Source organism: Molossus molossus, unplaced genomic scaffold (genome assembly GCF_014108415.1).
Source record: "Molossus molossus isolate mMolMol1 unplaced genomic scaffold, mMolMol1.p scaffold_m16_p_6, whole genome shotgun sequence".
In the NCBI taxonomy this organism is placed as follows: domain Eukaryota; kingdom Metazoa; phylum Chordata; class Mammalia; order Chiroptera; family Molossidae; genus Molossus; species Molossus molossus.
In genome coordinates, this window is record NW_023425399.1 from 57,398,429 (window position 1) to 57,422,117 (window position 23,689).

The window sequence follows — 23,689 nt, forward strand, 5'->3', positions numbered from 1 at the left end:
TTGGGTATGGGAGAGTTGGTTCATGACACCATCTGATTCTCCAAGGTACCTGTGTCTTTACCTTTCCACTTTTGAAAGTTGGCAAGAATAATTTGTTCTGACATCACTGAAGTGGTATTTGCTGATTTATTTCCTGAGACTACCCTTTTTCCAGGAAGGACTGACTTGGCTTTGGGCCTAGCCAGACTTACCCTTTGCCCTTTTCTCTCCATTCTAGGCCAACACTGGACAAATTGATGACCCCCGGGAGCAACACAGAGTCATTAACAGTAACCTCGCCCTCATTCAGGTGAATCTCCTCTTTGTCTGATTGATTGATCCCCTCCCCTCTTTTGAATCTGCAGCCAGGCAGGTGGGAAGAGTGATGACTAAGTGAGCCCTTGTTTCTGTGCTCTGGACTGCGCTTTGGGGAAGGAAGCCACTCATCCATTCATCCCACGCCCACCAGACCACACTCTTGCAGTAGTTGGAGGCTTCTTGAAAAGATTCCTCTGTACTTGCTTACTTCTCTCTCTCATAGAACTGGGGTGAAAACTGCCTTTTCTTCCTACTCTGTCCAAAGTGTACTTGCCAGGGTTGCTGCCATTGCCCTGTGATTGCCTTGATCATGTGATCATACTTATTCTTTCTGGGCATCTGCAGATCATTCCTACCTGGAAAGTCCTCCTTGTCCCCACTCCTGCCTCTCTGCCTATTTCTTCTTAGCCTTTGCAAAATCCTCCCTTTTGTCCCTTAAATGCTGCATGCTCTTTCAAACTTGTACCTTCTATTAGCAGACCCTAGTTGGACTAAGTGCTCGTCCTGGGATTCCCAGGGTAGGAAGCCCGAGGCTGGAGGATTCTGGGAAGAGATTGGCTTAGGGGCTTAGGAAAAGCTGGGGTGGGATCTAGACAGGAGGTGGCTCTATCCAGAACCTCCTGGGCTTCTCTGGCTGGGGGCAGACTGTTGCCACACAAAAACCTGGACTCTGAGATCAGACAGGCCTAGAGTTAAGGCCATTATTTATTAACTGGTGACACACAAACTTGATTAGCCCTATCTCCCTGTTCATCAAATTAGGAGGATACTGACTTTACCTATCACGTGGATTCCAGAACTCCTATCTGTAGCTCTCTACTGGGCCCCTTCATCTGCCTATCCCAAAAGTATCCTTGAAACAGCATAGCCAGATCTGGCCTTGTAAGCTTCCCTCCTCACTTGCACCTGCTCTGCAGTTCCCAACTCAGTCTATTTTGATGGTTGAAAGCTCACTCTGGGAGTCAACCAACTGAGGACCCTGAGGCAAGTGATTTTACCTTAACTGTAAGGTAGGATGTTGTGAAATATGGATTATAGGAGAGGCATGGAGTCTAGTTTGCACTTGATAATTAATCATGCTAGCTATGCCTAGTGAATAGTCTTATAATTTATTCAAGCTGGAAACTTAGTCACCATCAGCTTCTCTGTGTTTTATCCTTACATTCAGGTATCATCACATGGTTCTTTGACAAATGTTCAACTGTTTCCCTGGAAAATGCTTGATCATAAGGCACAGGGGTAATTTACATACACATTTTTCTCCAAAATTTTACCTCCATCAATGTATGAGACCAGTTTTCCACATATTTGTCAATATGTATTTTATATTATCAATCTTTCAAATTTTAATTTTACTTAGTCTGATGGGTAAAAATAGTGTATCCCATCTAGTCATAGATTCATTCATCCATTTATTTGGTGAGCAGAGATGAGGGTGATATCCAGCCTCTCTTCTCAGAGCTGAGGACACCAGCAGAAAATAAGGTTGTGTTTATCATGTAATAGAGGAAGACCAGCAGCAGTTACAAATACATACGATGTTTTCAAATTATGATTACATTTAAAATTTTCCTGATCATATTTTTGCATGTTTCATGGTCATTTGTATTTCTTTTTCTGTGAATTCCCTGTCCACATCTCTTGTGTATTTTTCTGTCAGGTTATCTTATTGTTGTTGATGATTTGTAAAATGGACTTCATTATTTTGGATACTAACCCATTATTATGTTGTTGGAAATATTTTCTCCAAGTATATCTTTGTCTTTGAATTTTGTGGTATGTTGTATCATATGGAAGTTATATTTGGACTTAAATAAAGTTTATCAATATTTTTCTTTATAGATTTTAAATGAAATATCTTTAGTAGAAGGACTCCCCTATCTGAAATCTGAAACATATTATTCTATATTTTTTTTATTTCACACTTTAGATTTTTTTTTTAATCCTCACCCAAGAATATTTTTCCATTTATCCTCAGATAGAGTGAGAGGGAGGGAGAGAAAGAGAAACATTGACATGAGAGGGACACATTGACTGGTTGCCTCCCACACGACCCCAGCCAGGGACTAACTGCAACCTGAGGTACATGCCCTTGACTGAAATCAAACCATGACTCATTGGTCCACAGGCTGATGCTCTAACCGCTGAGCCCAGTGGGCCAGGACCACACTTTAGATTTTTATGTTTAGGTGTGCACGTGTGTGAATGTTATAAAATAAGAATTTATTTTATTTTTCCCAAACAAATATCCAATCTCTCTTACCCTATTTATTTACTAGTCAAATATTTCATACAGATTTGCAATGCCACTTTTATCATACTAAATTTTTATATAATCATGATTTTATTCCTGGACTACATTCTGCTGCTGATCTGTTTTTCTTCCAGTACCCCCTGTTTTAATTACCATAGCTTTAAAATACATATTGATAATAAATATGCCAAAATTCTCTCTTGATTTTCTTTCTCAAAATTGTTATAGTTATTCTCACACATCTACTTATCTTTGTGAAATTTAAAGTGAGTTAAGTATTATGAAAAATCTTTTTGGGATCTTGATTGGAATTACATAGGTGAACTTGGAGAGCAATTTTCATCTTTAAAAGACTAACTCTCCTCATCCATATATATGGTAGAACTCTGTTTATTTAGCCTTCTTTAGTAACACAACATGTTTCCCTTGAGATGTTTTGGATTACTGAGAGCTTATGCTAGTATTGATACTCAGATCTGGGGTACATCCTAGCACTGGCCTGAGTGGGTACAGAGATGTGTCCTCATCTGTACGTGTCCCACTTGGATGAGATGGGAACTGCAGCTGGGGATAGGAGACAATGCAGAGAGCAGGGCACCAGCATGCAGGGCAAGTGCCAAGGGAAGAAAGGAAGAGAGAGAAATGGGAAGCGTGCTCAAAGGCCTCTGAGCTGTAGCTGCAGATCAGGGAGCATCTCTGTGAGAGGAAGTCCATGGTCTGTGCTGCTGAAGGTTATAAAACACTTGCCCAGAGCAGTGTGAGAGGAGCTGTGAACCAGAGGCTGGTACCCTTGACCAAGAGTTGAGAAGATGAACTACGTTCTGTGATTGAAGATGGCATGGAACAAGAAGCAGAGGGGAAAGTAGTAGTTTTTAGGGGAATTGAGTTGAAGGAAGGTGTTAGTCTTTGTTTTTCTCTGACCTCTCAAGGACAGAAAGGAGGTGTGGTGAAGAGCAAGGAGGAGCAGCAGTGGTCAGAGGGACCCTTCCTCATGTTTCTGATTTCTGCCCAACAGGTGCAGGCCACTGTATTGGGGCTCCTGGCTGCTGTGGTTGCCCTGCTGCTGGGAGCTGTGTCTAGGGGGGAGTTAGACTTTGCGAAAGTGGAGTTGCTGTGTGCCAGCAGTGTCATCACTGCCTTCCTTGCATCTTTTGCTCTAGGTGAGCTGTGCCTCAACCCCAGTATCCTTCCTCCTCCTGGCTGGCCACCATACTCCACTTCTCAGAGCTCCACTCTCAGCTCCTTGTGCTTTCAATTCCAAAAATCAGAGCACTAATGGTGGAGCTTTGGGCATCCTTCCAGGGAATGGGGAAGAGCCTTCCAGGTTATGACCAACTTTGTGGGCAGGTGAAGAGGACAGTGACCCCAACCTGGGTAGGATGTGTGTGCTGGGGTAGCTGCTATCTCCATTTCTCTTCTCTCAGCTTGTTTGAAGAACTGGCCTGTGCTGTGTAGATACATTCATCTGTTCATCTATTCATTCATTCATTTATTCAATCAGCCCTTAACCATTTCTTGAGCATGGCTTGCATATGAGCCTGTGGTGGGCTCTGCAGTCTGCAGTCATGGTGGAGAGCAAGGCTCCATTTTAGCTTGAAAAATTTTATCTCTTCAGAGAGGTGTTTTCTGACTACCCCTCACAAGTACTGTTTTCCTTCCTTCTCCCCTTCCCCATTGCTACCATGTTGTACTGTAATATGCCATTTTCCTTTTAGAACACTGGGGAAAATCTGAAATTATCTTGTTTCTTTGTTCATTTTCTGTCTCATCTTCCCACTATAATGTCAGCATCTCAGAGCGGGAGGCCCCCATGTCCCATTTTTCCATCTGCTGCTCCTATCATACTGCCTGCCACATAGCAGATGCTTCCTACATGTCTGTAGAAGGCAGAAAGATGGAGGCACTGGCAGATATAACCCCATACTTGGATCTCACACACGTCAATAGAGAACCAGTTGGCTGTGCAATTACAATCGAATGTCACTCATTCATTATTACTCAGTATTTACTGAGTGTTGGCTGCTGGCCAGGCACTGTTATGGTGCTAAAAATACACCAGTGAACAAAATGCACAGGGATCCTGTTTTGTGATGTTTATATTATAGTTCAGAGTGAGACATCAGTACAGGACATACAGATAATTCCAATTAAGTGTTAGTAACTCTTCCTTTCTGAGGCCTTTTCTGATCAGCTCTCTAGGGTAGCCCTGTTCCCAGTTGTGCTTTGTTTTTAGTATCCTATTTATATACTTCAAATGCTTGTTCATTTCGTTGTATACTGTCTGTTCCTACACCCGACAAGCATTTAAGTGGTGAGAGTATAGAGCCTGATAGTTACTTAAAACAGGCCCAGGCATGTAACCAGCTCCCAAATGTTTGCTGAATAAGTGAACTTTTTTTTTTTTTTTTTTTTGGTACGTGCCCCTAGCGGGAACCAAACCTGGGACTCTCTGGTCTGCAGGCTGATGCTCCAACCGCTGAGCCAAACTGGCCAGGGCGTGAATGAGTGAACTTTATTCTGGTTCTCTTGTGGGTTGTATGTTTATGTGTGTGTTGCAACATATGTAGGTGTAAGAAGCAACAAGTGATAACTTTATAAATTGGATTTGTATTTACACTTCTGTCTCGCCATCTGACTGCCTACAAAACACCTTTGAGCTCAACTCTCTGTAAATTAATGCAGCAGGTTATTTGATGATTTTTGATCCTGCCAGGCAATAGATATTTGGAATGGCTGCATTTGTATACTAGGGCCAATGATTGCGAGGAGAGGGAAGAGTGTAGAAGCCTAGGAGCAAATTCACAAGCTGTGCTTCCCAGGCAGGATGTTTGCATCTACCTGGTCACATACCTATCTATGCATGTGCATGGGGTAGGGTACAGTTAGTCTGGTCAAGGAAGGGCAGGGTGAGTATTCCAAACCTTCTGGAGAAATAGAGCCCAGGAGATACTTGGCATGAAGTCTTCTCTGAAAACAGTACAATCAAATGATTCAGAAGACCAGCCCTGTTCATCTGTGGCCTTGTACAGAATGCCATAGCTCCCCATTTTATAGATGAGAAAACTGAAGCCCAGATATGGGGTGAAGCTCAGCTGCATGGACATAATTGGGATCAACCAAAGATGTGTGGAAGGTCAGAAATGTTGCCAATGTCTCACAGTGTGGCCATAATATGACTGTGCCATAAAGCTAGGAGGTGTTGGTGGTTTTTACTAAGTGCTCTCAAACTGACGGTATCCCTCTATATGTATAGTCTCAGTGGGATTGTCACCAGACCACCAGTTTAGCCATGCCATTTAAGATTTATTTAGAACTGATATTTCAAAAGAGATTAAGTAGCTATGATCTGGTCACAAAATCAGCACAAACTGTAGCTCGAAACCTCAGGGTCAACCCAGCTTTAAGACGACATAAAGGTAAAGTGTTAAAACACCAATAGCCAAGATACAAAGTGTCTTCTTAAAGACCCACACGAGATGCTGTTGGTTAAGTCCTAAGGAGCGGATAGGGGCTAGAAGGCCACATGTGATGATCACCACAGAACAAAGTCAGAACAGAAAGTAGGATCTGGAGAGGCGAGGTGGCCACTAAAAGGTACCTCTCAGGTTTCCAGCTGCAGAGTAGGTCTTCAGTGCTGCACCCTAAAATCCATCAGTCCTGCAGTCACAGGCCAAATGCTGGCTCCACACAGTGGTAGCTGTTCAGGGCTCCTGAAATGGGCCTGTTCCCCAGAGACATGGACCCACTCTGTGTCTTTGGCTTGAGGGACAACCGTGCCAAGCTCTCCAGCACTGCACTGCAGTGTGCATGTGCTCTCCCTACTTTCCCTCTCTCCTGCTGCCGGGGCTGCCCTGTACCGCCACCCTTCCCATTTCCCTCACAGACTTTGCCCTTAACAAACTGCTCACTTGACTAATTTCACCCTGGCATCTGCTTCTCCAGGGATCCCAGCAGGCATGGGAAGCGATACTCAGCCCTTGGGCTCCCATTGCTCAGAGCAGGTTTGGAGCATCTTCCCTGCAGTGAGGGGCGTGAGCTTCATGTCTATAGTTCCTAGTTGTTTGGAAGCCCAGGAACGTCCTGTTTGCTATCTCCCCAATGGGTTTGAGTGTGTCATCAAAGCTTCCATGCTGCTTCTTAGCATCATGCCAGAAAGTCACAAAGCAGAATTCGACACTCCTGGCCTTCTCGAGTGGCCTGGCTTTAGTTCCTGAGTCCCTTCTCATCCTGTGCTGCTGAGCCTCTTTGGGGTCTGTTGAATTCCGGAGCTTTCAGTCTCTTCTCTCTCCTCTCTGCAGGACTGCTGATGGTCTGTATAGTGATTGGTGCTCGAAAGCTCGGGGTCAACCCAGACAACATTGCCACACCCATTGCAGCCAGCCTGGGAGACCTTATTACGTTGTCCATTCTGGCTTTCATTAGCAGCTTCTTCTATAAATATAAAGGTAGGGGGTCCCAAGGAGGAGGGGTCCACCAGCAGGACTGAGTTGGAATGTTTGCACCCAGCCTGCAATGTTCAAATCAGGCACCACAAGAAGGAACCTGCGAGGTCTGTCGTGGTGTCAGAGATCCTCCTTTTATAGAGGCAAAGCCTGAAGTCACTGAACAAGTCAAGGTATTATCCAGCAAGTGCCTCAAGCTCTCCCAACTGTGTTAGATGGGACATGCTCCTCAAGTCAGCAGACATATAGATTGTCCGTTTCCACCTTAGACCAGGGTATGAGAGGAGGCCAGGAAGGTCCTGAGACTGGTCTGGCCATTTTAGCACATTCTCACAGGTGACAGTGCCTCCTTGGGGAAGGTAGTTCACACTGGGCACATGTAAACTGCCCAAGAACTGACTCCTAAGGAGGAATTATCAGTCATGGGCAGCAGCAGTAGCAACACATGCTCTCCCTGTAGCTATGAGGCAGGGGAGGCCAGGGCTTCTCAGGAGGCGGCCTGGGAACCTGCTCAACAGCAGAGGGAGGAGTTCATACATCTTGTGTCAACAGGCCCTCACTCCTAATTTTATTTTTAGACCAAACCGAATGTAAATAAGATTTGTATATGGGTTAAACATGTTTGATTTGCAAAATAAATACGAGTCACAAGTGTTCCCAGACCCTTCCTCTTTGCCCCTGCAGTACCCCTACTGAAATTGTGTGTTTCAACTCGTGACTTATTAGATGTTGAGTAATTGTGGGATTGTCCATCTCTCCAATTAGACTGGGTTTCTCTTGAGTGCACTGGGCAGGAGGGTATGGGGTTGGTCACTGGGCCTGGCATGTATCACATAAATCTTCACTGACAAGATGTGAGCCATGGACTGCCACACCTGCCGATGTAGTCAGGCAGACAAGCCACGTGCAGGGGAATGGAAGTATTCACCATAAGACTGGGAGAATAGGAGGTGGAACCTCTTCTGAGGCTTATGAGAAGTTCTAGAAAAGTTGAAATAGGTGCAAAAATGTCCTGCAAGTAGGCACCCCTATAGGCTGCTGTCTCCGAGAGTGTTTGATACTTGCTTAGAGCTCACTGGGCTGAGAGGAGGCAGAGGAGGTTATGTCAGAAAAATACCAAACCAGAGAAGTGAAAGTGAAGGTGGTAGGACCTGAGGGGCAGAGAAGAGCTTTTCCAGTTGCTTAACAGGATGGAGAAAATTTTTTGGAAGGTATGGTAGGACAGTTGACCTGAAACTGATGAGGACAGAAGTGTCTCCTTAGACCTCTAGAGTCTTTAGTTCCCAGCCCACCTCTCATCTCCCTAAACCAGGCCACAGCCCACCATGCTGTGCTCTGTGCTTTGGCCCTGACCACACAGCTGCATGCATCCCTTTTTTCCTTGTTCTCTTTGCAGACAGTCGGTTTCTGACTCCCTTGGTCTGTATCGGCTTCATGGTCCTGACTCCGGTGTTGATCCTCATTGCAAAGCAGAACCCACCCATTGTGAAGATCCTAAAGTTTGGGTGGTTCCCGATTGTCCTAGCAATGGTGTTTAGCAGGTGAGCATGAGTGAGGGTCTTTGTCCTCTCTCTCCCTCCCTGTGCCATCCCCCCTGGCTTTGTGTTCAAGAGAGTGGCCTGAGAGCTAAGGAACCCCTAAGGAAAGTGAGGCTCACTGCCCTGTGCCTATGGTTGAGTGAACTGCAGCTGTGGATTCCTTCACTAATTTTCAGTGCTGATTGAGTCGTACCTCTTTACTCTTTTTTTTTTTTTTAATGTTTTTATTGATTTTTTTTTTTTAGAGAGAGAGGGGAAGGGGGAGAGATAGAAATATCAATTGGCTGCCTCCTGCATGCCCTCTACTGAGGATCAAGCCCGCAACCTGGGCATGTGTCCCGACTAGGAATCGAATGGGACTCGAACCGAGATGTCTCAGTCCATGGGATGGCGCTCAATCCACTGAGCCACACTGGCCAGACAATACCTCTTTACTCTTTATCTCTGTTTTTCTTACCAAGAACCCTACACTTGTTTGTTCTGAGAGGAAGGGAGTGCTGTTTACCTTTGCCAGAGCAACAGAGAGCCTGGAGAAGCCCAGCCTGCTTTCCTAACTTTGACTCTCAGAGAGGAGAGGTTATGGTGTAGGAATCTTTGCTCCTTGGTTCCTTATGCAAATTGATCTCACTTCTTCAGGGCTCTCGGGGTAGGACAGCCTTTGCTAAACAACAGGGACTTGTGGGAGTGAAGTCTTGTTGTAGCATCTTCCAAGAACAAGGGGCAGGAGAAGATACTCATGCAGCTTTGTTTTCTGCTAAGGAACAGCTCAGTTGCAGTTCAGGGGCTGTCATAAGATAGCCCAGCTAGCTTAGAGGCCTTGGAAAGGAGTTTGTTGTTTGTTTTTAGTGGGCAGACATTATCTAAAGGGTTTCCAGAATAGCTAAGACAAGACTAGAGATGAAAATGCATGTGTGAGGTGCAGGGTACACTGTGGAGACCAGGCGGCCCACAACAGACATATTGTATAAGGGTAAGGAAAGTGTTTGCTAAGCTGAAAAGACAGCTTGAGAAGGCAGTTTGCAAGGCCACTTAAAGCATAAACTCTAGTTATTTAACTGCCATCTGCTCTCTCCCCAGTTTTGGAGGGCTCATCTTGAACAAAACCATTTCCAAAGAGCAGTACAAAGGCATGGCCATATTTACTCCCATCATATGTGGTAGGTATTGGCAATCCCCATCACCTGGGGTCCCTGGGCTGGGTTGGCCCCCTGGGCCCGAGTGGTGGGACCTAAGCAACAGTAATGTCAGAGGTCTGGCCCCAGGCTCTCAGAGGCAGTCAGGAGGGTGAGCGGGCAGAGGCTACTGAGGCTGATTTTTCTCAGATAAAAGAAGACCTCAGGGGTTAAAGCATGCCCATTGCTCCACCAGATCACACCCTACTCCTCATAGGTGCCACTGAGATCTGATTTTCCCACAGAGCTACCTAAATTCCATGCCTTGAAGGTACTCACAATTTAACCCAGGATTTATTCATGCAGAATGAATGTGGCCTTCAGAACTAGAGTGTTGGCCTCTCATAGTTTTTCTTTTATTTTAACTTGGATTCACTCGTGACATTTAAAACTCAGACATTACACATAAAAATCTGGATTTCTGTCTTCTCATAAAGCAAGGCTATAACAATACTGGATTTACATTGAGACAGGACCTGTGTTATCCAATGTATTTCAATCCTCTCTGTTCCCTATTGTCTTTTACTCAACTCTTCACTGATTCATCTTTTAGGCTTAGACCCTGTGGGCATTTGTGTGAGGACCCCTCTTTTAACCAAAGCTTGGTATGTGTCTGGTTTCTGATAAAGCTCCATAAATGGGACCACTGGTCAGGGGAGGAACCAAATATGATAACTTATTGCAGTTTTCTTGGTGCCCATTCTCTGTCTTTCTGGGACTTCAGAAACAGGCTTCAGAGGTTCTTGGGCCAGCCTCCCATCAACACACACATTTCCATGGGAACTCAGGCCTGTGTTCCTTGAATGTCAGTATGCTACCCAGTAGGTCAGCACCTCAACAGTGTCCCATAGGGCCTTTTGCCAGCACAAGGGCTGGCCATTGTGAGTGAGGACAGCGATAGCTAAGTCAGGCCCTGATGGCCATCAGCTTGGAAAGATAGCCTTGGATAGCACTAACTCAGATACCTGTAGAAGCCAAGAAAGCAATTTGAATGAGTTAAGTAGGTAAGGCAATACCTAAGCAGTAAGGAGTGATGGGAAACAGGGCTTATGTTCCTGGTGTGAAGGGAGTAGTGCCTGTCCAGCTCTGGCCACTTACTGCCTGGTAGGAACTAAGGTATAGAGTTGCCTGAGCTGACATTAGGAGAAGCTGGGAATCTGGATTAAAGGCCTAATTTGTAAATGCTGCCAATTAATTTGAGTGATTTTATTTTTTTAATCATCTGTGGGCCAGACAAAATAGCTAGTCATCCTCTGCCCACAGACCATGTTTTGCATCTTCTGGAAGCCTGAGGCAGTTTTTCTTTGCCACTGGAGATCACTGGGACACATCTGATCCAGTGAGAGATTGTTATCTGTGGAGCTGAGGAATTAGAATGGGGGCAACCTGACTCAACCTCAAAAGGAGATGGTCACCATCGGTGGGCTCTGTTCTCTGCCAACCCTAAACTCTGCCCTGCAGAAGGAGCTCAGCTGGGCCCTCTGGCCCTGGCAGAGCTGGACACCATCAGCTCCCTGTGGAAGCCAGGAACTCAGCGTAAGCCCCAGCTCTGACATCATATGATCATCTCTCCTTCCTTACTGCTCTTACCCACTGTTCTCTTTCCTCTCCTTTGTACCTTGAGGTGAAAAAAAAAAATCCCTTTTGTTTCTCAGATATTCCAGTCTGTAGTCTGGTTCCTGTCACTTCCTATGGCTTTCAGTGGCTTTTCAAGATATCCTTTCATAGACCTCTCTGTTGACTCTCTCCTCCCTCTTTTACCCCCCCATTTCCTGAATTCCCTCTTTCCCTACCTCTCACTCTTCTAACCAACAAATATGTATTGAGAACCTACTTTGCAGCACTTCCTTTATTTTAACAGCTGTCAAGGTGATACAGTTACTACCTTGATACTTCACTAATGAGGTCCAGGCCACCCTTGTTTGGTGCTAAACAAGATCTGTGGTCAAGTTGGGAGGGAAGGAAAAGAAATCAAGTGCTGAATCAGAAGACTTCTGGAGAAAGTAAACTTAAAATAAGGGGTAGAACTCAGAAACTGGCATAAAGAAGGCGAAACCAGATTCTTTTTCTCCATACAGGTGTTGGTGGCAATCTGGTGGCCATTCAGACCAGCCGGATCTCTACCTACCTGCACATGTGGAGCACACCTGGGGTCCTACCCCTCTGGATGAAAAAATTCTGGCCTAACCCATGCTCCACTTTCTGCACATCAGGTGGGTCTGATGTCTTTCAGAGGCCATGTAGCCATTTCTTTAAACAAGGAAAAGTTAATGTCATTGGAGTCTGGTGTTTATAGCAATGATGTCTAAGATCAGTGCTGACCTCAGCACAGGTTATCTTCAAGACACCACATAGCTTCTTCTCCCAGAGACCTGACTTCCCAACCCTGCCTTTAATTGATTCATTCATTCAGTCAAATATTTATTGAACATCTACCCAGGTACTAGATGTCAGGTTACAGTGATGACAGAGAAAGCTGTTTTTTGCCCTCTGTGGTATACATGGTCTAGAACAGATAAACACACCAAAAAATGAACACATAATTACAAATTGTGATATATTCTAAAAGGCAAAAAACACAGGGTACAATGGAAAATAATTGTAGGAGATGCTCAGATTTGGGGTTAGAAAGTTCCTCTATGAAGTTGAGCATGGGTTGGTTGGGGAGGAGGCATGCTGGAGCAGGAGGAGCATTTGAGGCAGAGGGGACAGCCTGAGCAAAGGCCCAGGAAGGAGCTTGGCAAGTTTTAATAACTGAAAGGCTAGTGAGACCTGAGCAAAAGGAGCAAAGGATGGGGTGAAGGAAACTGAGGCCAGAAAGATAGGAAGGCATTGATCACATAGGGCCTGGAAGCTTGAGAAAGGAGACTTGGATTCTATTCTGGGAACCAGTGGAAATTACTGGAGGTGCTTTATCTTTTTGTTGCTTTTAAAAATTGGATCTTTTTTCCATTACATTTTCTTTTATCATTTCCTTTCTGTTTTAAGAACTACCTTTAGCCATTTTTGGGGGGGTGGATCTGCTGGCATATTCCTGAAGGATATTTTCACTGGATAGAAATTTTGGGCATAATAGTTCAACACTTGAAAAATGTGCCACTTCCTTCTGACCTTAATATTTTCTAATGAGAAATTGCTGTAATTTGAATTGCTTTTGCTGTATACATTAGGTGTCATTTCTCTTATTTTAATTAAGATTTTTTCTTTTTAAATATGTTTTTATTGATTTTCTTTTTTTAGAGAGAGAGGAAGGGAGATAGAAACATCAATGTGAGAGAGAAACACTGATCAGCTGCCTCCTGCATGCCCCCTATTGGGGATCGAGCCCAAAACCTAGGCATGTACCCTGACTGGGAATCAAACAGAGACCTCGCAGTCCATGGGACAATGCTCAGTCCACTGAGATACAGTGGCCGGACCAAGACTTTTTCTTTTTAGATTTAGGATTATGGTGTGCATTGGTGTGGGTTTCTTTGGAGTTATTCTACTTGGAGTTCACTCAGCTCCCTAGATACATAGATTAATCTTTTGCCAAATTTGGGAAATTTCCAGCCATTATTTTTTAAAGTACTTTTTCAGCCCCTTTCTCTTTTTCTTCTGGTGTTCTGATGGTGTGAATGTAGACTTTTTTTTGTTATAGTTTTACAAGTCCCTGAGATTCTCTTTAATTTTTTTCCCCCCAGTATATGCTACCCTCTGTTGTTTAGACTGGCTAATTTCTATAGTTGTTTTTTTTTTTTCCATCAAGTTCACTCATTCTTTCCTCTGTCCTCTCCATTCTGCTTTTGATTCATTCATTGAGTTGTTTAGATATTTTTGGCTATTTATATTTTCAGTTCTAAAATTCTCATATGGATTTTGTTATCTTCTACTTCTTTTCTGAGACTTTCTTTTTTCTTTTCTGAGATTTTCTATTTTTATCATTTGTTTCAAGTGCTTTATAATTGCTGGTTGAAACATTTTAAAAATAGATTCATTAAAATCTCTTTCATATAATTCTTCCATTTGTGTCATCTCAGTGTTAGTGTCTGTTGGTTGTCTTTTCTCATTAGGTTGAGATTTTTCTTACTGTAATGAGTGATTTTAGATTGAATCCTAGACATTTGGAGTATTATGTTATAAGACTCTGGATCTTATTAAAATATTCTGTTTTAGCTAGTTTCCTCTGACACTGCTTTCTTACTGCCAGGTTGGGGTAGAAGTTCAGATTCTGCCTCCTTCTCCATAACACCATAGGGGGAAAGGAGCACCTCCTTACAGTGGGCAGGGTAAGAGTCCATGTTCTTCAGACACTACTCTTGCTGGAAGGGAGAGGGGTGCCTTGTTATTGCTCTCCACATGGCCTTCACTGATACGGTATGTATGGAGGTCCTCATTGCAACTGTGCAGAGTACCACTTATTTTCCACTCAGCCGCATACCACCTCAGCCAAAAGTGATGAATACTACATTCCACCTGGATGAGAGCTGAAATCCAGGCTCCTCACTTGGCCTTTGCTGATCAAGGTGGGGCTGGTGTTTTTCCTGTGGTGTTTGACTAGAACAGAGCAGTTATTGTCTAAAAGTTTTCTGTTTTGCTATGCTGCCCCTATTCTGCACTTTTGGCTAGAGAAGCAAATTTTTGTTGAGTCTTTTTATGGTCAGTATTCATTGGCATTTCTGGGTCACTGAATTCTCCAGCACCCAATCTGGGATATATGAGGCCAGAAAAAACCAACTTGCAGAACTTACCACCATGTTGTTCCCTGGACCCTGAGGTCCCTACAGCTTGCCTTTTTCCTCCACTTTTTGAAAATCTTCTTATGGGAGAGATTCCAAAATGGTGGCAGAGTGAATGGAAGCTACACAGACCATCTCCCAGGACCAAACTGGAATTACAACTAAAATGAAGACAAATTGAAGGGAAAAAGCAACAAAAAAGCAGCTTGCGAGGATCATATAACCAGGGACACTGACTTGATCCTGGTAAGATTGCAGAGGTGTGAGAAGGGGGCTAGGAGCCCACAGACAGCAGTGGTTTTAGCTGTGAGCAGCATACTTGGGTTCAACTCTCAAGTACTCCACAGTGCAGAACCGGAACAGACGACAAAATAGCCACAGCCATTCATCTTGGGCTCTGGGAGAGGGAGGATGGACTGGATGGGGACTGTGTAGGGATACTTGGGATTTGGAGGGTGCTCAGAGCTTTTGATGAGTTGCAGCCACGCATGACAGTGGCCATCTTACCACTTCTCAGAGCTCCGGTGAGAGGCAGCAGCCCCTCCCTCAGAGACTAAACCCCACCCAGGTGGGCCATTGAAATGCAAATTGAGGTTCTCTAACAACCACCATCTGCCCTATCCTTGGGAAATCCTCTTATGCTGAGCACCTGAGGGAGTATCTCATTCAACTAAGAAGCCAAGGCTCTTCAAGTAACGGCTACTGATAGCCTCCAGGCAAAAAATTAGAGGATAACCGAACCATTCCTGGGCTAGCAACTCTAACCAGGAAAGTAAAATTTGACAGTGGTGTTTAACATGGGACCTTTCTCACTCATCCAAACCCAGGAGAGGGAGCCACAAACAGCAGAACACCAAGACCCACAGGGAAAATTTGGCAGGCTCCAAAGCCCACAGCCAAAAAACCAAATGCTAAGTGAAATAGCAGGAGACCTCTACCGAAGATGAGATAAATGTGGAGCAGTTAAGCAACGTAACAGAACAAGAAGTCAGGGCCATGATCTTGAGGAAGCTCAATAGCATGAGTAAAGACATAGAGATGTTGAAAATCAACCAGTTGGAAATTAAAAACCGCCAAGAAGAAATCAAGAATGACATATCAGAAATAAAGAACACATTGGAAGGTGTAAACAGCAGAGTAGAGGAAGTTGAGGACTGGATCAGTGTATTAGAAGATAGGGGAAAAAAAATCAACCAATCAGAAAATCAAAAGGAAAATACAATTAAAACACAGGAAGACAGCTTAAGAGAACTGTGGGACAACTGGAAACGTAACAATATTTGCATCATAGGAATCCCCGAAGAAGAAAATTAGCAAGAGTTAGAGGATATATTCGAAGAAATAGTGACAGAAAACTTACCTAATTTGGTGAAGGAAGAAGGCAATCAAGTTAAAGAAGCACAGAGAGCCCCAAGGAAGAAGAACCCAAACAGGCCCACACCAAGACACATAGTAATTAAAATGCCACAAATTAAAGACAAAGAGAGAATCCTAAAAGCAGTAAGAGATAACAGGTTGCCTACGAAGGAATCCCCATAAGGCTCTCAGCTGACTTCTCACAAGAAACACTACAGGCCAGAAGGGAATGGCATGAAGTGATCAAAGTCATGAAAAACAAGGATCTGAATCCAAGACTACTCTATCCAGCAAGGCCTTCATTCAAAATAGAAGGTGAAGTAAATAGCTTTCCAGACCAAAAAAAAAAAAAAAAAGGCTAAGGGAATATATTAGCAACAAACCAATACTGCAAGAAATGTTAAAAGGACTGCAGTGATTCGTAGAAGAAATAGGAAGAAAAATGGAACCAAACTAAACAAAAATGGCAATAAATGAGTACATATCAATAATCACCTTAAATGTAAATGGACTGAATGCTCCGATAAAAAGACACATAGTAGCTGATGGATCAGAAAGCATGACTCACATATATGTTGTTTACAAGGGACGCACCTCACAACAAAAAACTCACATGGGTTGAAAGTGAAGGGATGGAAAAAAATCTTACGAGCAAACGGAAAGGAATAAAAAGCTGGGATAGCAATACTCATATATGATAATATAGATTTCAAAATGAAGGCCATAATTAGAGACAAAGAAGGCCACTACATAATACTGAAAGGATCTATCCAACAGGAGGATATAACCTTGATAAACATATATGCACCCAGTATAGGAGAACGAGAATATATTAAAAATCTTCTGGAGGACTTCAAAAGAGAAGTTGACAGCAATATAGTCATAGCAGGGGACTTTAATACCCCACTGACACCACTGGATAGACCCTCTAGACAAAAAAATTAGCAAGGAAACAGAGACTCTAAATGAAGCACTAGACCAAATGGATTTAGTAGATATCTATAGAGAATTATACCCCAAAACTACAGAATTCACGTTCTTTTCAAGTGCACATGGGACATTCTCAAAGATAGACCACATGGTAGGACACAAACTAAGTCTCTACAAGTTCAAAAAGACTGCAATCCTATCAAGCATCTTTTCAGATCACAATGGCGTGAAACTAGAAATCAATTGCAACAAAAGCATGCAAAGACATTTGAACACATGGAGACTAAATAGCATGTTATTAAACAGTGAATGGGTTACCTAGAAGATCAAGGAAGAAATTAAAAAACTTCCTGGAAACCAATGAAAATGAACAGACAACAGAAAACCTATGGGATGCAGTGAAAGCTCTTCTGAGAGAGAATTTATAGCACTGCAGGCAAGAAACAAGAAAAATTTCTAATTGACGGACTAACGTCACAAATTAAAGAATTAGAAAGCAAACAAAAAGAAAACCCCAGAGCAAGTAGAAGGAGGGAAATAATAAAGATGAGAGCAGAAATAAATGACGTAGAGACCAAAAACACAATTCAAAGGTTAAATGAAACAGAGAGCTGGCTTTTTTGAAAAAATAAACAAAATTGATGGACCCTTAGCTAACTCACCAAGAAACAAAGAGAGAGAACCCAAATACAAAAAACCAGAAATACAAGAGAAGTAACAACTGACACCACAGAAATACAAAAGATTGTTAACAGCTACTATGAACAATTATATGGCAACAAATTCAACAATCTAAGCAAAATGGATAAATTTCTAGAAACACAGTCTCGCAAACCTGGATGGAGAAGAGATAGAAAACTTGAACAGACCAATAACAGCACAAGAAATTGAAGATGTAATCAAGACTCTCCCAGCAAACAAAACCCGAGGTCCAGATGACTTTACGGGGTAGTTTTACTGGATATTCAAAAAAGAATTAACAACCATTCTCCTCAAACTATTTCAAAAATTGTTTTATGAGGCCAGCATAATTCTAATTCCAAAACCAACAAAAGACACTACAAACAAAACTACCGGTCAATATCCCTGATGAACATAGATGCCAAAATCTTGAACAAAATACTAGCCAATAGAATCCAGCAATACATCAAAAAAATTATTCACCATGACCAAGTGGGATTCATCCCAGGGATGGAAGGCTAGTACAATATTCGCAAATCAGTAAATATGATACACCACATAAACAAAATGAATAAAAACCACATCATTATATCAATAGATGCTGAAAAAGCATTTGACAGAAGCCAGCATCCATTTCTGATAAAAACGCTCAGCAGTGTGGGAATAGAGGGATCATATCTCGACATAATAAAGGCCATATATGAAAGACCTACAGCAAACATCATACTCAATGGACAGAAACTAAAAGCATTTCCCTTAAGAAGAGGAACAATACAGGGATGCCCACTTTTGCCACTCTTATTTAACATAGTACTGGAAGTCTTATCAACAGTAATCAAACATGAAGAAAAAGTAAAAGGGATCCAAATTGGAAAGGAGGAAGTGAAACTGTCATTATTTGTACATGACATGATATTATACATAGGAAACCCTAAAAACTCCATCAAAAATCGAGTAGACTTGACCAGAAAAATGGCAGCGAAGGAACGAAAGCTACACAGACCGTATCCCAGAACCATACTGGAATTACAACTATAACACAGAAAAATTGATGAGAAAAAGCAACAGAAAAGCAGCTTGCGAGGACCATATAACTAGGGACACTGACTCGATCCTGGTAGACTTGCAAAGGCACGAGACAGGGGCTGAGAGCCCATGGTCGGCAACACGGCAGCGGCCTCAGCTGTGAGCAGCGCCCTCTGGTTACACTGCCAGGCAGCTCCACAGCCCAGAGCCGGGACAGAGGCTAAAAAAGCCACAGCCACTCACCTTGGGCTCCGGCAGAGGGAGGGCAGACTGGACTGGAACTGTGTGGGGACACTCGGGATTTGGAGGGCACTCAGAACTTTGGCTGAGTGCAGCCACGCAGGACGGTGGCCACATTGCTCCTTCCCAAGGCTCTAAGGAGTGGCACCAGCCCCTCCCTCGGAGATCCAACCCCACCCTGTGGGCCATTGAAGTGCTAATTGAGGCTCATTAACAACCAGCATCTGCCCCACCCTCATGAAAGCCCCTTGGCTGAGCATCAGAGGGAGTTTTTCAATCAACTGACAACCCAAAACTCTTCAAGTAACCTCGACTGCTAGCCTCCAGGCAAAAAGATGGAGTATAACAGTACCTTTCCTGGGCTAGCAACTTTAACTCGGAAATTAAGACTTGACAGTGGTGTTTACGGTGGGTCCTCCCTCACTCATCTAAACACAGGAGAGGGAGCCACAAACAGCAGAACACCAACACCCAAGGGAAAACTTGACAGGTTCCAAAGCCCACAGTGATAGCCAAAATGTTGAAACACAGAAACAGAAGTAAAATGAAAGAGCAAGAGCCCTCCACCGAAGATGAGATCAATGTGGAGCAATTAGGCATGTTAACAGAGCGAGAATTTAGAGCCATGATCTTGAGGAAGCTGAACAGCATGAGTAAAGACATAGAGACACTGAAAATAAGCCAATTGGAAATTAAAAACCATCAAGAAGAGATAAAAAATGACATATCAGAAATGAAAAACACATTGGAAGGTTTAAAAAGCAGAGTAGAGGAAGCTGAGGACCGCATCAGTGAAGTAGAAGACAGGGTAGAAAAAATCAACCAATCAGAAAAACAAAAGGAAAAACCTATTAAAAAACAGGAAGACAGCTTAAGAGAATTGTGGGACAACTGGAAACGTAATAATATTCGCATCATAGGAGTGCCCGAACAAGAAGAAAATGAGCAAGGGATAGAGAATATATTCAAAAAAATAGTGAGAGAAAACTTCCCTAATTTGGTGAAGGAAGAAGGCATTCAAGCTCAAGAAGCACAGAGAGTCCCAAGTAAGAAGAACCCAAACAGGCCCACACCAAGACACATAGTAATTAAAATGCCACAAATTAAAGACAAAGAGAGAATCCTAAAAGCAGCAAGAGATGAGCAACAGGTACCTACCAAGGAAACCCCATAAGGCTCTCAGCTGACTTCTCACAAGAAACACTACAGGCCAGAAGGGAATGGCATGAAGTAATCAAAGTCATGAAAAACAAGAATATGAATAAAAGACTACTCTACCCAGCAAGCCTATCATTCAAAATAGAAGGTCAAATAAAGAGCTTCCCAGACAAAAAAAGGCTAAGGGAATACATTAGCACCAAACCAGCACTGCAAGAAATGTTAATAAATAAGCACTGGAATAAATAAGTACATATCAATAATCACCTTAAATGTAAATGGATTGAATGCTCCCATAAAAAGACACAGAGTAGCTGATTGGAAAAGAAAGTATGACTCATCTATGTGTTGTTTCCAAGGGACCCACCTCACAACAAAAGACTCACATAGGTTGAAAGTGAAGGGATGGAAAAAAATTATCCAAGCAAATGGAAAGGAAAAAAAAGCTGGGGTAGCAATTCTCATATCTGATAAAATAGATTTCAAAATGAAGACCATAACTAGAGACAAAGACGGCCACTACATAATGTTGAAAGTATCTATCCAACAGGAAGATATAACCTTCATAAAAATATATGCACCCAATACAGGAGCACCAATATACATTAAAAATCTTTTGGAGGACTTCAAAGGAGAAATCAACAACAATACAATCATAGCAGGGGACTTCAACATCCCGCTCACATTAATGGATAGATCCTCTAGACAAAAAATTAGCAAGGAAACAGAGACTCTAAATGAAGCACTAGACCAAATGGATTTAATAGATATCTACAGATAATTACACCCCAAAACTACAGAATACACATTCTTCTCAAGTGCACATGGGACATTCTCAAAGACAGACCACATGTTAGGGCACAAACTAAATCTCTACAAGTTCAAGAAGATTGAAATCATATCAAGCATCTTCTCAGATCACAATGACATGAAAATAGAAATCAATTGCAAGAAGAACATGCAAATACATTTCAAAACATGGAGGCTAAATAGCATGTTATTAAACAATGAATGGGTCACCGAGGAGATCAAGGAAGAAATTAAAAACTTCCTGGAACCCAATGAAAATGAACACACAACAACACAAAATCTGTGGGATGCAGCAAAACAGTTCTGAGAGGGAAGTTCATAGCACTACAGGCCTACCTCAAAAAACAAGAAAAATTTCTAATTGACGGACTAACCTCACAACTTAAAGAATTAGAAAGCAAACAAAAGAAAACCCCAGAGCATGTAGAAGGAAGGAAATAGTAAAGATCAGAGCAGAAATAAATGACATAGAGACCAAAAAAAAAAAAAAAAAATTCGAAGGATCAATGAAACAAAGAGCTGGTTTTTCGAAAAGATAAACAAGATTGATGGATCCTTAGCTAGACTCACCAAGAACTAAAGAGAGAGAACCGAAATACACAAAATCAGAAATGAAAGAGGAGAAGTAACAACTGACACCACAGAAACACAAAAGATTGTTATCAAGTACTATGAACAACTATATGGCAACAAATTCAACAATCTAAGCGAAATTGACAAATTTCTAGAAAGACACAGTCTGCCAAAAGTGGACCGGGAAGAGATAGAAAACTTGAACAGACCAATAACAACTAAGGAAATTGAAGAGGTAATCAAGACTCTCCCAGCAAATAAAAGCCCAAGCCCAGATGGCTTCACGGGGGAGTTTTACCGAACATTCAAAAAAGAACTAAAACCCATTCTCCTCAAACTATTTCAAAAAGTTCCAGAAGAAGGAAGACTTCCAAACACGTTCTATGAGGCCAGCATAATACTAATTCCAAAACCAGAAAAAGACACTACGAAGAACGAAAACTACAGGCCAATATCCCTGATGAACATAGACTCCAAAATCCTGAATCAAAATATTAGCAAATCGGATCCAGAAATACATCAAAAAACTTATTCACCATGACCAAGTTGGATTCATTCCAGGGATGCAAGGCTGGTACAATATTCACAAATCAATAAATGTGATACACTACATAAATAAGATGAAGAATAAAAACCACATGATCACATCAATAGATGCTGAAAAAGCATTCGACAACATCCAGCATCCATTTCTGATAAAAATGCTCAGCAATGTGGGAATAGAGGGATCATATCTCGACATAATAAAGGCCATATATGAAAGACCTACAGCCAACATCATCCTCAATGGACAGAAATTAAAAACATTTCATTAAGAACAGGAACAAGACAGGGTTGTCCACTTTCGCCACTCTTATTTAACATTGTACTGGAAGTCTTAGCCACAGCAATCAGACATGATGAAAAAATAAAAGGGATCCAAATTGGAAAAGAGGAAGTGAAACTGTCATTATTTGCAGATGACATGATATTATACATAGAAAACCCTAAAGACTCAATACAAAACCTACTAGACATAATAAGTTAATTTGGCAAAGTAGCAGGATACAAAATTAACATCAAGAAATCGACGGCATTCTTGTACACCAATGATGAACTCACAGAAAGAGAAACTGAAAAAACAATCCCATTTACCATCACGCCAAAAAAATTATGATACCTAGGAATAAACTTAACCAAAGAAGTAAAGCACCTATTTGCAGAAAACTACAGGTCATTGAAAAAAGAAATATAGGAAGATATAAAAAAGTGTAAACACATTCCCTGTTCATGGTTTGGAAGAATTAACATCATTAAAATGTCCATACTACCCAAAGCAATCTATAGATTCAATGCAATCCCCATCATAGAACTAGAAAATATACTTCAAAAGTTCATATGGAACCAAAAAAGACCCCGAATAGCCACAGCAATCTTGAAAAAGAAGGACAAAGTAGGTGGGATCACAATACCAGATATCAGGTTATACTACAAAGGGATGGTAACCAAAACAGCCTGGTACTGGCACAAGAATAGGCATATAAACCAGTGGAACAGAACTGAAAACCTAGAAATGGACCCAAGGCAGTACACTCAATTAATATTTGACAAAGGTGGCAAGGGCATACAGTGGAGTAAAGACAGCCTCTTTAATAAATGGTGTTAGGAAAATTGGACAGCTACATGCAAAAAAATGAATCTAAACCATCAACTTACACCATACACAAAAATAAACTCAAAATGGACAAAAGACGTAAAAGTGACCCGTGAATCTATAAAAATTCTAGAAGAAAATATACGCAACAATATTTTGAACATCATACGGAGCAGAATTTTCACTGATACATCACCTCAGGCAACAGAAACAAAGGAGTAAATGAACACATGGGACTACATCAAACTAAAAAGCTGCACAGCAAAAGAAACAATCTTCAAAATGGAAAGGCAACCCTCTGTATGGAGAACATCATGGCCAATGATGTATCAGATAAGGGGTTAATTTCCAAAATATATAGAGTGATCATACAGCTCAACAAAAGAAGACAAAGAACCCAATTAAAAAATGGGCAGAGGAGCTGAATAGACATCTCTCCAAACAGGACATACAAATGGCCAAGAGACATATGAAGAAATGCTCAACATCACTTATCATCACAGAGATGCAAATTAAAACAACAATGAGGTATCACCTCACACCTGTCAGAATGGCCACCATCAACAAATCATCAAACAACAAGTGTTGGTGAGGGTGTGGAGAAAAGGGGACTCTAGTACACTGCTGGTGGGAATGCAGACTGGTGCAGCCACTATGGAAAACAATATGGTGTTACCTCAAAAATTAATAATTGAAATTCCATTTGACCCAGTGTTCCCACTTCTAGGAATATACCCTAAGAAGCCTGAAACACCAATCAGGAAGAATATATGTACCCCCATGTTCATAGCAGCACTATTTACAATAGCTAAAATCTGGAAACATCTCAAGTGTCCATCACTAGACAAATGGATAAAAATC

At 42.1% G+C, this 23,689-nt stretch overlaps 1 protein-coding gene across 1 annotated transcript in view; it reads left to right on the plus strand.

Annotated features, from left to right (window-relative positions):
- SLC41A3 (solute carrier family 41 member 3) overlaps positions 1-23,689 on the plus strand; it is a 47,922-nt gene that overhangs the window by 15,199 nt on the left and 9,034 nt on the right. Inside the window, 6 exon segments of the mRNA XM_036245067.1 lie at positions 218-289; positions 3,567-3,711; positions 6,850-6,996; positions 8,390-8,534; positions 9,609-9,688; positions 11,782-11,916. Coding sequence (XP_036100960.1) covers positions 218-289; positions 3,567-3,711; positions 6,850-6,996; positions 8,390-8,534; positions 9,609-9,688; positions 11,782-11,916 — 724 coding nt within the window.